Here is a 15,651-nt window from a genome sequence, read left to right as displayed (position 1 = left end):
ATCCTCATCTTCCCCAGATTATTGCACATGAATCAATATGAATGTGTGTTTGCCTGTTTCCTCAATAGGCCATCAAATTTTCATGATCTCAAAGTGTCCCTGTGAAGCATCTCAACAACAAAAGCCACCTGAACCACTGTGGCCTGTCTCTTCAGTAAACCTCACCACCTCGTCTCAGGAGGTTGTGTGACTTCCGTCACAGCCGCTGCTGCTGCTCCTCCTCCTCCTGAGGCCTCTAGCTTTAAGTGAAGGTCACCTGTGTGTCTCTGTGTGACTGCTAGGGTAAAATAATCAAGTGGACCACGCAGAGGAGCTTGAGCATCAAACATTTATAATGACTGCAGTTTAACACTCAGGGCACTCAGCTTTTCCCCTCACTCTCTCATCTCCCTTGTGTCTGTAACTAAAGTAGCCAATCTTGCAGACATGCTGAATATCTGTAGCATTTGACCTTTTAACATGAACTGCAAAAAAACCCAAACAACATTTAATGTAAATGCCTGCTGAGGGACTCACCATTTCTTACAGTAAGACCATTAGAACACTTAAAAAAAGCCACAGTTGTTGTAACCACAGTAAATTCTTATTTTTTCCTTTATGGGATAAGAGAACACTTTAGGTCAGCAGCCACCTCAAGCTTTCCTATAGCTACTGTGACATGCACTGAGGTCCCAATATTTACAAAGTAATGCACACAGGCATAGAGGTAACATCCCAAACACAGCCTCAGGACCCCCTGAGTACTGAAGGTTCCAACCACACACGATGGTAGGACAAACAACTGAGACAAAGGCAGTTACCAGTAGCAACAATTCAGTTTCTTTGCCAGATATCAAAACACATTTTCTGGCACATAATTCAAGCTAAGGAAGAAATCTCTTTTCAAGGCAAAGACTCAAGACCTTACCAGCTCCCCCAACATCTGTTTTAACTCCATAGTAAAAATGACTTAAAAAAAAAAAAAAAAAGTAATGGAAACACAAAGTGAAGCAGACCTGTGAAAGAATCATGTGGTGAAAGCCAGAGATACTTATGTTTCGTTACAAGGAGGCAGTGTAGGTTAGTGCACAACCTCAACTTCTTCTAACCTCAAGCCCATAGATCTGATTCCTGCAACATCAGCTCTTACAAGGGCATATGTTATTCAACCCAAACTTTAAGTCAAGCTTATATTTGATTTAATTACAGTGCCAGTCTAACATAATGGATATTTAATAAAGAAATACCACCTACTAAAGGTTTATGTGTAGATAAGCTCAGCAGTGACTCTTATCAGCATGCTTTACTTCCCAGAAGTTACTGCCTCATGTGCAGTAATGTATTATGTTGTCAAACAAGCTATTTTCTCACAAAAAAGGTTGTGAGCTGAAGCCTTGAGTCTGATAAAGGACATGTAAGCGTTCAGCATATATACACACGGTGCAGTCACTACAAACGAGAGGAGAAAGGAAAAGAAACACCGCTTACCTGCAGTGCAGCCTGGAGGGAGTAGAAGAGGAAGAAATGGGAAAAAAGAACAGAAGTATAAGAGAAGAAGAGACAGTTGGTTAGGAGTGTCTGTGTACAAACAGCTAGACAAGAGAGCAGAGTGGGTGCCAGACTGCATAAAAATAGCATCTAGATAAATTCAGGGAGGTGAAGTGGGGGATAGGTGCTCAAGGACAGGCGGAAGCTGGCACATGTACCACCAGTGACTGAGCAAAAGGGAGAAGGGACAACAGGACACACATACAAAAAAAAGGAGGAGACAGAGGGGACAAAAGGAAAGAACAATAAAAATGGATGTCAAATGAAAGACAGTTTAGAAGAAGCCTCATACACACACACAGACAGACTAAAACGAACGCCACTGACAAGCAGACAAATTAACAGGAGCCCAGCAAACAACAGCTGGGTAAGGATACTGGCATATGTTGTCTGGAGTTAATGATGCTGTGGGATGTACAATTAAAGTTAAGAGCAAATTTACCATCACCACATACTGTAATGTAACAACCCACATCCTGTCTAATCTTTTTTTCTGTAGACGGTTTTTACTCCTCTATCGGAAATGCTTTTAAATAAGGAAAATACTGAGATTTAAAGTTCAATTAAATAATTTAAAGTGAATATGAAAATTACGGCCCAGTGGGTAAACTGGTGATGGCAGGGGTGCTGGACAGAGACGCTGAAACCAAACCTTGTTTGTTTGGAAACGGGTTTCCGAAAGCTATTAATATTGCACAGGTGTGTAGCTTAGATGCTCCTCAGGGATCACTTTACACCTGAGGGTAGAGTACTACCTCCATTCATTCAAATGATGAACATATTTCTATAAATAAACAAGCACATAAAACATATGTCGCCAGGCGATCACAGGGCTCTATCGCTAAGTGTTTTTATAAATTTCCCAGAGGTGACTACATATGAATAAGAAATAAACATTTATTCTTATATATAGAACTTAACCTAAGAATAAGGGACCTGGGTGCTTTCATCCCGAGGGCTTTTCAGGCTGCTGCGCAGAGAAAATAAGTTGTGATTCATGCTTTTCATTCACATTTGTGCCGCTAATGATGTTATTCTGTGGACTGAAGGTTATTTTCATGAGCAAATGCTTTGAACATTTTTGTACAGAACTGAAGGGGGGAAAATAATAACATGTAACATATTGAGAGTGTGTCTGCACCTTTTGTTGGATGGTGGAGTGCTTCTGCTCCATGTCCCTCTTCTCTTTGGCAGCATCCACCACCAGCTGGTCCAACTGCAAGAGACAGCACAACCAATTAGCCAAGCTCATCAAACTAACTGGTGACAAGCGTTTCATTCAAAATCAGAATACACAAATTATTCAAATCTTATTCAAGGCAAAATATGTACGCTACTGAATTCTTTTTAATTTATCCTGCCATGCAGTTAAGGAGCGAATGATCCACTGCTGCCATATTAAACTGAAATGTTAATCTTTCAGCTACACCTAAAAGATGTATGTAAGCGTGCGTGCATTGATGATGCTTTCCATTTGACAGTAAAACTATTCTCCACAGGGCAGACTGAGAGAACACCTCCTCTAATCAAAATGGACCGTGCCATGAAGACTTTCTCATGTGTGAAATTGGATGGGAGATGATTGATTCTCCTTGTCCCTGTGAGTAACCAGCACATGTAGGGAGGAAAACAAAAAATCTTTTGAGCAGAGAAGAAAGGAAAAAAAAAAAATTTTTTTTTAAGAAAAAAAAAAAAGGGGGGGGGGGGGGCTTCAGTGAAGCTCTGGAGGTCATCGGGTGATGCCGAAAATATGCCAGTTTGCCTCGCAGCAGTGAAATTCCACTGTGTATGTCTTTATAGTCTGCTGCTGCAATGTGACCTAAATTGGCATCACCAGTTTCAAACCTCAAAAACAAAAGATTCAGTATGTGATTACAGGTCAATGATTTTGGGGCGGGGGGATGCATGTGAATGCGTGGTAAGCAGGGTTCAAAGCTTGATCAAGCAAACTTCTCCAGAGAGTTTCTGCAGTCTGGAGTAAATTTCTGTTTTATATGGTCTGTGGGGGTCGACACCATTTAAACAATTTTAAATGGCAATTCATACATTTTTCTTCTTTTCTTAAGGCACAAAATATGATTCTGATAATTAACATATGTGGTCTCTTTTACAAAATATACACAAACATCCTGCTATTAAACAGCTTCTGAGAAGGCCGACTTTGAGGGAGCCGGGTCTTTTGTTGTGCTTAGAGAGGAAATGGCTTAGAGGGGTGGATGGGCGAGCAGCAGGCTGATAACAGAGATGGGAAATGTTTTTTTCCCTGTTGCACTGTAACAACTAGTCCAGTCCCAGCTGCACTTCATGCCATCTATCAAGGCCTCTCTTTATTTTAAAAGATGGCTCTGTGTGTAGCCCTCCGTGTATGTTGTGAAAGTGACTCATATTGCCTTTAACATCTTATCTTCTTGCTGTGTAGCCCTCCCCACCCCCACTGACGATGTTAGCAGAGACAATCGCCTCAAATGTTTCATTGTGCTTCAGTTTGTCACTTACAGACGGCAGCGCCACAGTACTCCGATTAGATCACTCCTGACATGTAGCCGCAATGGCAACCTCTGTGATTCATGGAAAAGATATGAAACATCCTTTTGAATGAACATTAAGCTCGCATGTGTTTAATCCTGAGGCTCTGTGTCACAGAAAGATACAGTTGGCGATACATTTATATCTAGAAGCAGCACATTTGAATCACTGCAAGCTGTCACTCAAAGCCAATCAAAAGAGATCAGCAATAATAATTCAAATCTAACAAATCAAGTGATCTGGATAATTCATTTCACTGCCCTGCTGTCAGTCCTTCTGTGAAATTTTACTTCACTTAATAAACAACTGCCTACACACCAGCACAGGAACACATTTTCAAACAATCACATGAAAAGTATTTTAAAAGTATTTGGTTTTCTATGTCTGACTCTAGTTCATCTTCCTCTTTTTCATCATATACATTTCTAGAAGTAACCACGTAACTGGTGAGATTACCCTGCATCAAAGCTCCCTCTACTGCTTTTACAACAGGTCAGGCTTTAATCATCAACACTTAAATCATTTCTTCACACCAATCAGAATTATTAAATTGAATAGTTTCTGACTGGTATTCCCACTCTTGATCATCTTCTCATAGTTTACAAGCTTCGAGTCATACTACCAGACCTGTTGGCAGCTCCTCCACACCTCCCTGCACAGCCTCTCCACCTTCTTCAGCTTCATGATGGAGAGAAGAAAAGGTATAATGCGCAGTCCTCTTGTCGCTGCTTTCCTTAGCACGGCCTTTGATGTTCCTCTTCTTTTGGTTTGTGCTGCCCCAAATTCAGCGCGACAGGCTTGTAATCCACAGCACAGTTAAACTCTACTTGTTCATCCACTTCAAACCAACCCTCTGTCTCTTTTCCCCCCTCCCTCTTCAGGGTCTAATTTCTAAGACAGTCTTTTTCAGTTTGCTCTCTTTTTCCCTTTCCTCACACAAGACTTGCTTCTCTCTCCTTCGGTCTGTTGAGTCCATGCCTTTCTGTGCTTCCTCAGTCACTTTTAGCTTTGAGAAGATTACACTCTGCCTCTTATCCCTTCCTAAAATCTGATTTTCAAAGTGGGTCCGGTCTTCCTTGCTTCGCTCTCTCTTCTTCTTTTCTGTCAATGAGATGTTTCCGACTTCAGAGTACAAGGGCTAGAAACCAAACTCTTCTCTCCAACCCAATTTAGCGCTGCTTAATGGGCTCCTCAGATGCTGCTGTCAAAAAGTTTTTCTTTGCTTCTCCTGGCAAACGCCTTTCTTCTTTGGTGTTGTACACATTTTTGCCAACAACTGTCCCGCCATTCATGTGTTCTACTGCTTCAGCGTCCAAGCAAACAGCTTATATTCTACACCTCTGAGCATCATATCCTTACTTCTTTCACTCAGCTGACTGTCAACCCTGTGAGTCCAACTGTGGGAAAACCCTTTTCAGGCCGACTACTTTCTTCCTCATTCCTGCTTAATGCAACAACAGCTTTACTGTAATTATAATCAAGTAACATTCAGGGTCAGAGGGAAGGCTTTGTTTATCAGAGGATGCACACACACAGCTAAAAATTCAGTTGACGAAAAGACTGGAGTACACACAAACCCAAACATATACACTGACGAGATAGAAACACAAACATACAGGCAGTTGGGCAGCTGCCTGTATTTTCACAGTCATTTCCAGAAATACTAGCCTCTCACACACTCAAGCTAAAATGAAAGCCAACAACCAAGTAGATGAGTAGATAACAATGTGTAGGGAGGAGTTTCAGTGTAAAGTTTTCCAATATTCTTCCAAAAAGACTGATTGAAAAGGGAGGGACAGAAAACCGGTTTCTTTATGCAACAGTTTCACTTTAGCACTAATCACAAGCCCAGTTCTGTAATATTACCAGGGAGGAATGTGTGCAAATGCAGGACCACATACGCAACAACTATGAAGCCCTGAAAAATAACACAAATATTATTCTTCCCTTCATAATATAAAGTGTTTACTCTTTACAGCGCACTGTTATGTAAACTTGGCAAACAATTATTCTGCTGCTCCTCTAAAAATAATACCATGAGTTTACGGTATCTTCCAACAAATCTAAAAGGCGTGGCTGACCAATCACCAGGACAGTGTATTCATTTTATGCAAAGTACCACACTTGAAAAAATAAAACGAAGCATGAAACAAAATACCAGTGGTCTGTATGTAAGCTACACAAACTGAAGCAACAACAGCAGACAGTAGTAGTTAGCTATATTTAAATAAAAATATGACCACCTTTTCAAATGTCTGTGTTGAATTTTTGAATTTACATGGCCATGAGTTTGGATCCACCAATGTCTGAAAGTCCTGAAAGAATTTTATATCTATATACAGACCCAACACTAATTAACTATGCATGCATCTGTGTACAGAGTAGCCCGTACCTGCCCTCCCAGCTGTTTCATAAGAGGCTGCAGTTCACTGAAGAGGTCATAACCTTGGTGGAAGAATGTCAGGTGGGCGTACATGAAGGACAGCATCTATGAAGAAGACAGTGTTTCTCAGAACAGCTAAGAGGAAGAAAGGTATTTCCATCTCCATTCATCAAATTAAAAAAAAAAAAAAAATCCCAACTGGCCATCACAGATTTGTCTTTCCAGTGGAAAGACATCATTCTTAATAGGAAGTATGCAAAATTTCCCTACTGCAAAAGGTCCTTTAAAAACTAAGGGATAGAGATGAGGTGTTTTTAGACAGTTTTCAACCATCACTTTTTAACCATTTCCTCCTTGGATGTCAATTAGGGGTAACACTTGTTTCTGTTTTCTGAACTGAGTGCTTTCTGTCATATTTCAGGCCTCCTTCCAGAACAAAATGACTGGATGTGCATCAGAAGTTAGTGAGGGTGATTTCTGCCTATACAGCTTACTAGGGCTGGAAAAAAAACCCAGAACCTATTCCAATGGTCGTCAAACCACATCTTTATTGGTATATATTGCGGTGTCAAAACTCATCATTAAGGGTGCAGGGAAGGTCGTCAAATGTCATCTTTATGGTGGAAAACGTTAAAGGTGGGATTTTAAAATTCCATTATCTAGAAAACTACTTGCTCTTTAGAGCAGTCCAAATCAGGTGAATCGTTTCACTGATATTAAAGCCGACACAAAAGGGAAAATAAACCCCCACACACTTTCATCCCTCTTCAGTGTGATATTCCCCAAGTGTGACGGCATCTACCAAATCCAAGTTAACTTTTTTAGAAACAGCAACTTTCTGTTGACATTACATCCAATATTTGTGATTGTGTTCGCTCTCATTTTCCCAATATGAAATTTTAAAATACTCATATTGGAATTTTTTCAGGAAAATCTGAGATCGTCAGGTGGGAGGTATCTGATAAACTGAGACTGAATGACTCAAAATGGAAAAGGTCATTTTATGTGGATAGAAGTATACTTACTGATTTCAGGATTTCCGATCTTCTCTTAGACTGTAGCACGTTTATCTGAAGGTTCATAAAAGCAAAACAGTGAGAAGTAGGAATAAGTATGAGACAGGCAGCAACAAAATCTGGGGCAATGTGATATCTGACAGAAAAATGCACAGAGAGAGAGTAAAACGTGGAGTTGGTAAGTGGGAAAAAAAAGACTTAAAGAGCATAAGACAGAACGGAAAATGAGATGAGCTGCTGGAGATGAAACAAAAAGAACTGCTTGAGAAAAATCTAAATCAAAGAAAGCTGACAAGCGTGAAATGACTAGTACTGAGGTTGGATAAAATTGCACCATCTCCCTAAGCATGAATAGATGCCGTTTCATTATACCAGCACCAGGGGGAGCTCTGTGCCTCAAGTTAAAGGCTGGGGTTGAAGCCTGTCTCACTTATTATCCTCGCTTCATAGCCTGCTGTCTCTCTGTCTCCTTCTGTGTGTGAATGTTTGTGAAGAAGGCTCTGCCATTTGTCCAGACTAATTACCCCTGTCCTCATCTGGCCTTGGAGATTTTCTTAGGTTAATGCTGCTGAGCAGGGATATGTTATGGTGGATTGTAAAAACAGATGGTAGTACTTCGCTGTTTCATGTTACTATCAATGATTGCTGTGTGACAGCAGAGTCACTGACTGGGTGTGGTAACACATTTAGCTAGTGGGGAAGGAAGGGCAGCTGAATTAATCCCACACTTCGCTTCGTACTTCTGAATTAACCTAAGTCCAGTAGTTCCTTTTTTTTTTTTTTTTTTTTTTTGTGGTGAAAGCAGGGTCACTACACTTCAATTATTCTACCCTGGAGAATAAAAGTAAAGGAAATGTCTTTTATGGTCAGCAGTAATTTCATGGCTGCAGGTTGCAAGGCAATTTTCTCAAGCAACTCTAACCACACTTGTGTTTATACACAGATGTTAACTCCCATCCTTGGGAGGAAGCTTATTTTTCCATCTCTAAGCCACAACAGTTGATGCATCATGAGTTTAACAAGCCCCCTCCTTCTCGATTACAGTCAATTAGTAGTTTTGACCAGAGCAGCACCTCTAAACGATGGTTATTTAACTCGCAGTGTGCAATATGGTGTCAACAATACAGCCACAAGCAAACTATCCCAGTAGCCAGTTGGCAGTTGGTCGTCACTTGTGGCAATTGCAGACTTGTGGGAATGTAATGTTTGTCACGACTGAGGCGGGCAAAATTTCAGGTTAAGTTTTACAGACAAGAAACTCTCACTTATCTCTAATAGTGGCTAAAATACTGTCAGCTGCCAGCGCTACCCCTCAGCCTCCTAGCAGTAGACTCTTTAGGTGGCACGAACTCCCTGAAAATTTCAGTAGATCTTGATGGGGCGCGTATGACCAGGAATAAGAAATGCTAAAATCATAATAAATATAAAGCACTGAGAATACTGTCACTTTCTGTGATTGGCATTATTATGGTAAGAACTAACTCGTCTGAGAATCTGAACATCCTAGGTCACATCATTAACGTTATCGCGTTCACAAATTGGAAAGTCGGCTGCCTGCCCGGCAGGGTGACAATACTCCAGCCACCTTTTTTAGGCTGAGAGGTAAAAAGTGCTTCTGCTTATTTTGTGTTGAGTGTAAATTTTAGCCACTATTTTAATGCCGTGAAAACAACACAAGAGGTAACAATGAGAGGGGAAGTCAGATACCCCTATTATTTGTTTTCCAGCACAAGATATTTTAGAGTTAGAGTATCAGCAGACTTCACCAACAATCAGGCAGTCCCTGAAGTTTAATATTTTATGCTCCAGCTCTACGTGGCACAACATAGTAAAAGAGACATGCTTCATTCTTAAAATGTCGTGAATTCAAGTCTTGCTTACAACCTCACTCATATATTTTCCTTCTCCCTCTACCATCTTGCATGTCACTATAAACTGTGTACTGTATAATCAAGCAGAAATGCCACAAAAACAATCTAAAAAGAACAAAAAAAAAAAAAAAGAGGAAAAAAACATTAAAAACTGTCTCAAATGTTTCCTGCAAGCACAGCTGCAGAAGTTAGGCTTTAAAGTGCTGACAGCACTGCCCAAATGTGAAACTTTAAAGGAGACCCATTTAAAAATCAGCTGAGCTAGCTGCTAGCTTATAGATTTCCTATAAGCATACTAAAAGGCCAGATAAAACCTAAACTCATTTCTCACAGCCAGGACTCATTTTATGAGAGCATGATTATGCAGTGGGCCACTGGAGCAGAGTGCCAAACCTATATTAAAACCTCCATTTTGGTTTCAATTCACCATCTAATTTGCTCAAGAAGTGAATGGTGCTTGTACAGCATTGTCTGTTCTTTGGGAAGGAGATTCAATAACAGGGCTGCCAGCTGCCTTATCAGAAACCACAAAGCATTCATCAGCACTGCTGTGGCTGAGAGGAGACCAAGAGCACAGCTGATGTATTCAACAGCACCAGAGCACTGTGTAAGGTCAGAGTAGAAAATATTTAAGTTGCTTTGACAGAAAAAAGCCCAACAGACAGAGAATCAGAAAGAAAATGAACAAAAGGAGATGGTGCGGTACTGATTTAAAAACTAATTTTGAAACCTGAAAAACTTTTCCCACTAAAACAGATAATTAAACCTCTTTGTCTGTACTTTTTTTTTTTTTTTTTTGAGTTCACTTTGGTTAAAAGTGAATCAAACACAGCAGTGGCTCATTCCTTCCTGTGCCACGACAGCATTTGCAAACTAATGCAGAGTAACAAGTTCTGATCCAAATACACGCCAGAGAGATTCTGAGCATGACAGCATGCAGCTCAGCTTTTCTTAAGATCCTGTCTTCAAAGCTGAACGTCAGCAATTTGTTGCTATATATAAACATAGTCTAACTGAAAACTGCCTCAGTTTCAAGTCCAAATTGTACTGTAAGAGCAATCTCTCCAAAATAGCACAGCATTTCTTTTATAGACTGTCTTAAGCGCAAGTATAAAAACCTGTTACTGCTACTTAAAATGTAAAGTAGGTCAAAATTCAGTGCAGCAAAACAAACTTGTCTGTCTTGTGATACTGTCATTTAAAATCCAGCAGACTGCACCTGTAAGACATAGTCGAGGACAATGTGCCGGAAGCACTTGCGTGTGGCAGTGAGGATGTTGGTGGCCTCCTCCACCTCGTGCTGCTTGTTACGGGGAGCCTGAGCATTCTTGATCAGTGCTGCCTCCTTTTCCTCGCTCACTTTGTCAAATTGCTTCTTGGCTTCTTTGAACTTACGCAGGTCACTTCAGAGGAAGAGAGGAAAAGAGGTTTGTTAGTATAAAAACAATAACTTATGTCCTTGTTATATAAGGCACTTTCAATTGTGTGTGATTAAGTTTAGAAAAGGGATGTGGAAATTAAGGCTTTTCCATTAGCTTACTCAGCGACAGTGTGAAAAACTATAATAATCATGACAAGTTCCGCAACTGCTACTAATCTTGTTACCCGATTAGGACTGAACTGCACCAGAATAATGCCAAAGGAGCTCAGTAGTGTCAGAACTCAAGAGACATGAGTACTAATGTCACATTTTCAGACTATAAACTTGTGAAAGAGGAAAGCTCGCACTGAAAGATTGAATTCTTACAATAATTTAGGGACAAATTTTAATGGGTTTACCCAGAGTCTGGGACTTCAATCATTTAACACACTTCTCTTTGCTTTTAACAGTATAAAAGTTAAAGTACGTAGTTACAGGAAGCAAAGGAATCTCTGAATGAGTATGAGGGTGGTCAGGCAACAGGAACATGCCAATCTTGCTTGCCTGGGAATACGAGGAGGTTAAAAACAAAGGCAAACTACTTGACCTGGTTCTTCTCAAAGTCCTCAAACTATGTGCCCCACACTTAGTATTTGAAGCCATTTTCCTGAGTGTTGCTGATGTGGGTGTTTAGTCCTGGTGTGCTGGGGGCAAAAACTGCTAATCCTTATAATGAAATAAGTCAGAGCTGCAACTGCTTCCTGGATTTCTGAGCTGTATTAGAAGGCTGAAATGGGAAACAAAAATACTATCTTATACAATTTAGTGATGGTGCTGTCTCCATCATCCTGCAGTGTTTTTTTCTCTACTGTGCAAATGCACGTATTTTGTGTTTGAAGTTGTGAAACGTAAATTTGATATACTCAGAGTGATAACGAGTTTTATTCGTCATTGGTTAATTAATACTCACTCTTTGACAAAGGTTTGAAGCTGCGTCTTGATTGATCTCTGGGCCTGATCAAACAATATCTGTGAAAAAAGAAAGACTGAGTGACTGCTCCATCCAATTGGAAGAAAACGTTTCTCTCTAATCAGATGAATAATTCAAGAATAAACTTTATTATCTTCTTAAAGGATGTAACAAAAAAAAAAAAAAACTGAAAAATACATTCTCCTTTCAAGCTACAGTGTGATTTCCAAGTCAGTTTTTGGCATCTGTCTAGGAGGACGTTTGTTAACATCACAGGGTGCAATTAAGCAGCTAAATTTACACAAACATGCTGACTTTGTAAACTCCCCTCATAAAGACATAAACACGAGAAATGACGTTATTCGCTTATTCTCGCTTATGAGTCATACCCTCATTAACCTGCATCCTTCCTTAAAAACGAGCTGAACCAAGCAAAAAAAAAAAAAGCCAGAGGAACACTTTAAATAGGGCTTCGGTGCAATTTTGTAGTCAGACAAGACAATATGAGCAGTGTGGCCTGGAGAGGCCATCACTGACAAACAGATTGAGCACTGTGTTTGAGCAGATCATGTGCTGAATAATCGCTGAGTGGCAAAAACCTATCTGACAGTCAGCTGATGTGACCACTCCTCTGATGAGTAACATTCTCAGGCCTGCACGCTGGGTCCTTGAGGCTGTTAGGAGACTAATCTAGAAACCTAATAAAAAGGAAGATACTCTTGTTGAGTCAAAGCTACCCATCCTGCAGCCCTTTTTGTTTTAGTTAATAAGATTTATCTAAGTTAATATCCCATCTTTACTAACTTGTACTAAACTTCCTGGAATTGAGGTCTGGCCTGAACGCAGAACTAAAACTGTCTGCAGAAGCCAGTGAAACTGAACAAACACCTCATACATTGGTTTATGTTGCAACCAAAAAATGCAAAGCCTTTAAAAACAGATAAGAAATATTACTATTCAACCATAAAGATTCTATTTCGAGTAGCAATAACACTGATTTTACACCACCAAAGATCAAAAACAATTACAGTGTAACACTAATGGCTGGAAACTCACTGTGGACATTTTAGACAGAGGTAGTGGAGATAAGACTTGACAAAGGGAAGCTCTACATTCCCTGTAGAGAAAGAGCCTCTAGCTCACTCGGTGCCTCCATTCTGCATCTGAGACAGTCTTAATGAGAAGCCCAACAGAGTAAAGTTGCACATCCATGTTCAAATGTCACTTTATTGCCAACCAGAGACTGATAAGTAAGAAGTTTAAGAAGGAAAGGAACATAATTAAATCTGTCCTACTGGGCCTTTTCAAGTGTTTGACCAGAAGGAATAAGGCATCATGTTTGTTTATTATAGGAGATCTAGTGGTTCAAAGATGGGTGCATTAGAATAGCATGCAATAAATATTTTATGGCCAACATAACATGACTGAAACTCTTCTTGTATTCCAGCTGTCTACAGGATGATAACTTCATTAAAAAAAAAAAAAAGCTTTACTCCAGTAATGCATGATTTATTCCAACAGATGGATTCCAGTGCACATAGAGACAGCCTTGCTTATAATACTATAATACTACCATCTCTCCAGGACCTGTACACCTCCAGGACACTGGGGTGTGCAGGTCGGATCACAGCCGACCACTCTCACCCTGGGCACAGACTTTTTGACCCTCTCCCCTCAGGCAGGAGGCTACGGTCCATACGGACCAGAACCTCCCGCCATAAGAACAGTTTCTTCCCCTCTGCTGTTGGACTCATGAACAATTACCCTAAGACTGTTACCACCACCCTCCACAAACGCTGATGACCCTATGTCTATGCACCTGTCTGACTGCACTGATGTACATATTAGTGGAATATAGTCTACATTCTTTTATCTTTTAATTAGTCTCTGCACTGTATATTTTGTAATTTTGTAATTTTGTAATTTTGTAATATTGTGCTATAGTTATAGCTTTAATATCTCTGTATATTTGCAATTTGTATACTTGTATATTGTCTTATAGTTTTTATACTTATTTGTTTTTTTTTCCTGTAAGCACGAAGTACCGCAGCAATTTCCTAATGCTGTGAACCTGTTCACCCATATGGCAATAAAACCTTCTGATTCTGATTCTGATTCTGATTCTGATGGACTATTTGGCTTCAGAAATTAATATTTTTTGTAACAAAAGACAAGAAATCCCAAAAGTTTTTATGACTAAAAATTGTTGCGATGAGGAAAAACAAAATTGAATTTATTGCAGCTGACCCAAAGAGCTTTCTTTAAAACCAGTTTACAGAGGGCAGTGTTTCTGGTATGTTTTCAGCAAACCCTACTTCGCATGTTTTACAGTAATATGAAATCACCCCCCCACCCCCCGGAAGCTGCTTATTATAGCTACTTTCTTCACATCCAGCCACCAAGGTTCAATTCTGGGCTAAGCTTTTAAAAATGTGATCACGGGACATTTTCTGTTTTTCTTTCTCAAACTGCTCTCTTTCTCATCAGTATAAGGGTTTTTGTTTTTTTTTTTTTGGTTTTTAAGACAATCTTGATTTTGTAGCCACTCAGAGGGGAAAAAAAGACAACACATCCAGTTTTAGTCAGCAGTGACAGCATACCGTGTGATAGTTGATCATCTCCTGCAGACTCTCTGCAAACTTTGTGAGACTGGACTGTGAAAAGAAGGAGGGGGACAGCCATGAAGGCAGGCAAAGAGACAATGTAGGAATATAGCAACAAAATGTACAACAGCACAAAGTCAAATATAACTAGATTAAAACAATTAGTGTGAAGTGCCTGCTAAACCACAGCTGCAGGGACAAACGCTCTTCAGGTATGACAGAGAGGAAACCCTGGTGTTTTTGAAGCAACAATAGCACTTTGGGAAAGAATTCTTTTGGCTAAGTTACATGCAGTGGCTCAACTTCAAACCTAAAGGGAGAGGCAGCGAACAAAATACACAAAGGCAGAGAGGAAGTGCTTGCCTATAAGAGAACAAAACAAAACATCTGACCTCTGGAAAACCCAGTGGACAGTGGAAGGTTTTGGTAGCCCTCATTTTTTAAACTTGTATAAATGTCACCATGGATGAAGAGTGAAACCAAGTTAATGTAAGTAAACAAAGAATTAAAGGCTTCTTCACATTTGGGGACTATCATGAAGACATTAATGGTTTTATACCACATGTGATGTTTAATTTACTAAGACGTAGAGTTTATCAAAGTTTTATTAGATATTAAAGGAGGCCTGTGACAACACAAGCAAGAGAAGAAACAAAAGAATGCATTAAAACATTTTCTGCAGTTAACATCAAGCAAGATGATATTTTCACTTTCATTTACCTCAATGACCTCATCTTTGGCAGACTGCTGTGCAAGCTCCCGGATCCCATTAACAAACTGCTTGTTGGCTGCGTTGTAGGCTTTTCCAGCATCAATCATCCCAATACACAATTTCACCAACTAGACAGGAAAATCACGGGGATAACAGAGAAGAAACACATTAATAGAAGATAACACTTGAGTGAACAGAAACTAGAAACAGTGCTAGTGATTTCTTCGGGGCATTGTCTCTTATTAATCACAGTTTGCTTCTGAAAATAGTTTTGGGATTTTTTTTAGTGGAATCTGGAAATGGAGAGAAAAGGACCAAAACTAAAATATAAGATGCTCAGTGCTTACTCAGTTTATTGGTAATTAACAACAGCCACTTTTTTCCCTTCTGACTCATTGAGGGCAAAGATAATTCCAGGTTATGTAAACTCCCAACAAATTCTGGCCGTTCTCCATCCACTCCCACGCAGCTGATGACAGAGCTTGAATGTGCATCTCCAGCCAAAGCAGCTAAACAACATGTGAAGAAAAAGCTCATTTTAAGCAGCTTCCTTCAACAATTAAAGGTTAATACGCTAATCAAATAAAAACTGACTGACCCTGCTACAAAACAATCTGACATGTTGAATTTTGCAGTATAAAGCTACCAAATTGTAAGTGAAATTTGAGACCGAAAGGGAACGA

General features: G+C 39.8%; 1 protein-coding gene across 3 annotated transcripts in view; it reads right to left on the bottom strand.

Annotated features, from left to right (window-relative positions):
- LOC115778610 (arf-GAP with coiled-coil, ANK repeat and PH domain-containing protein 2) overlaps positions 1 to 15,651 on the bottom strand; it is a 52,490-nt gene that overhangs the window by 19,506 nt on the left and 17,333 nt on the right. For 2 of the 3 annotated variants that reach the window (XM_030726749.1, XM_030726750.1), the window contains exons 3-10: positions 14,977 to 15,096; positions 14,254 to 14,307; positions 11,654 to 11,712; positions 10,543 to 10,726; positions 7,462 to 7,506; positions 6,446 to 6,541; positions 2,669 to 2,743; positions 1,468 to 1,479 (exon numbers count right to left, since the gene is read on the bottom strand). In XM_030726749.1, the coding sequence (XP_030582609.1) occupies positions 1,468 to 1,479; positions 2,669 to 2,743; positions 6,446 to 6,541; positions 7,462 to 7,506; positions 10,543 to 10,726; positions 11,654 to 11,712; positions 14,254 to 14,307; positions 14,977 to 15,096 (645 nt within the window). The remainder of the gene's footprint in view (positions 1 to 1,467; positions 1,480 to 2,668; positions 2,744 to 6,445; positions 6,542 to 7,461; positions 7,507 to 10,542; positions 10,727 to 11,653; positions 11,713 to 14,253; positions 14,308 to 14,976; positions 15,097 to 15,651) is intronic. The other variant, XM_030726751.1, reaches the window with a different exon arrangement.

This window comes from Archocentrus centrarchus, chromosome 4, assembly GCF_007364275.1.
Source record: "Archocentrus centrarchus isolate MPI-CPG fArcCen1 chromosome 4, fArcCen1, whole genome shotgun sequence".
NCBI lineage: Eukaryota > Metazoa > Chordata > Actinopteri > Cichliformes > Cichlidae > Archocentrus > Archocentrus centrarchus.
This window is presented reverse-complemented; position numbering and strand designations above follow the sequence as displayed.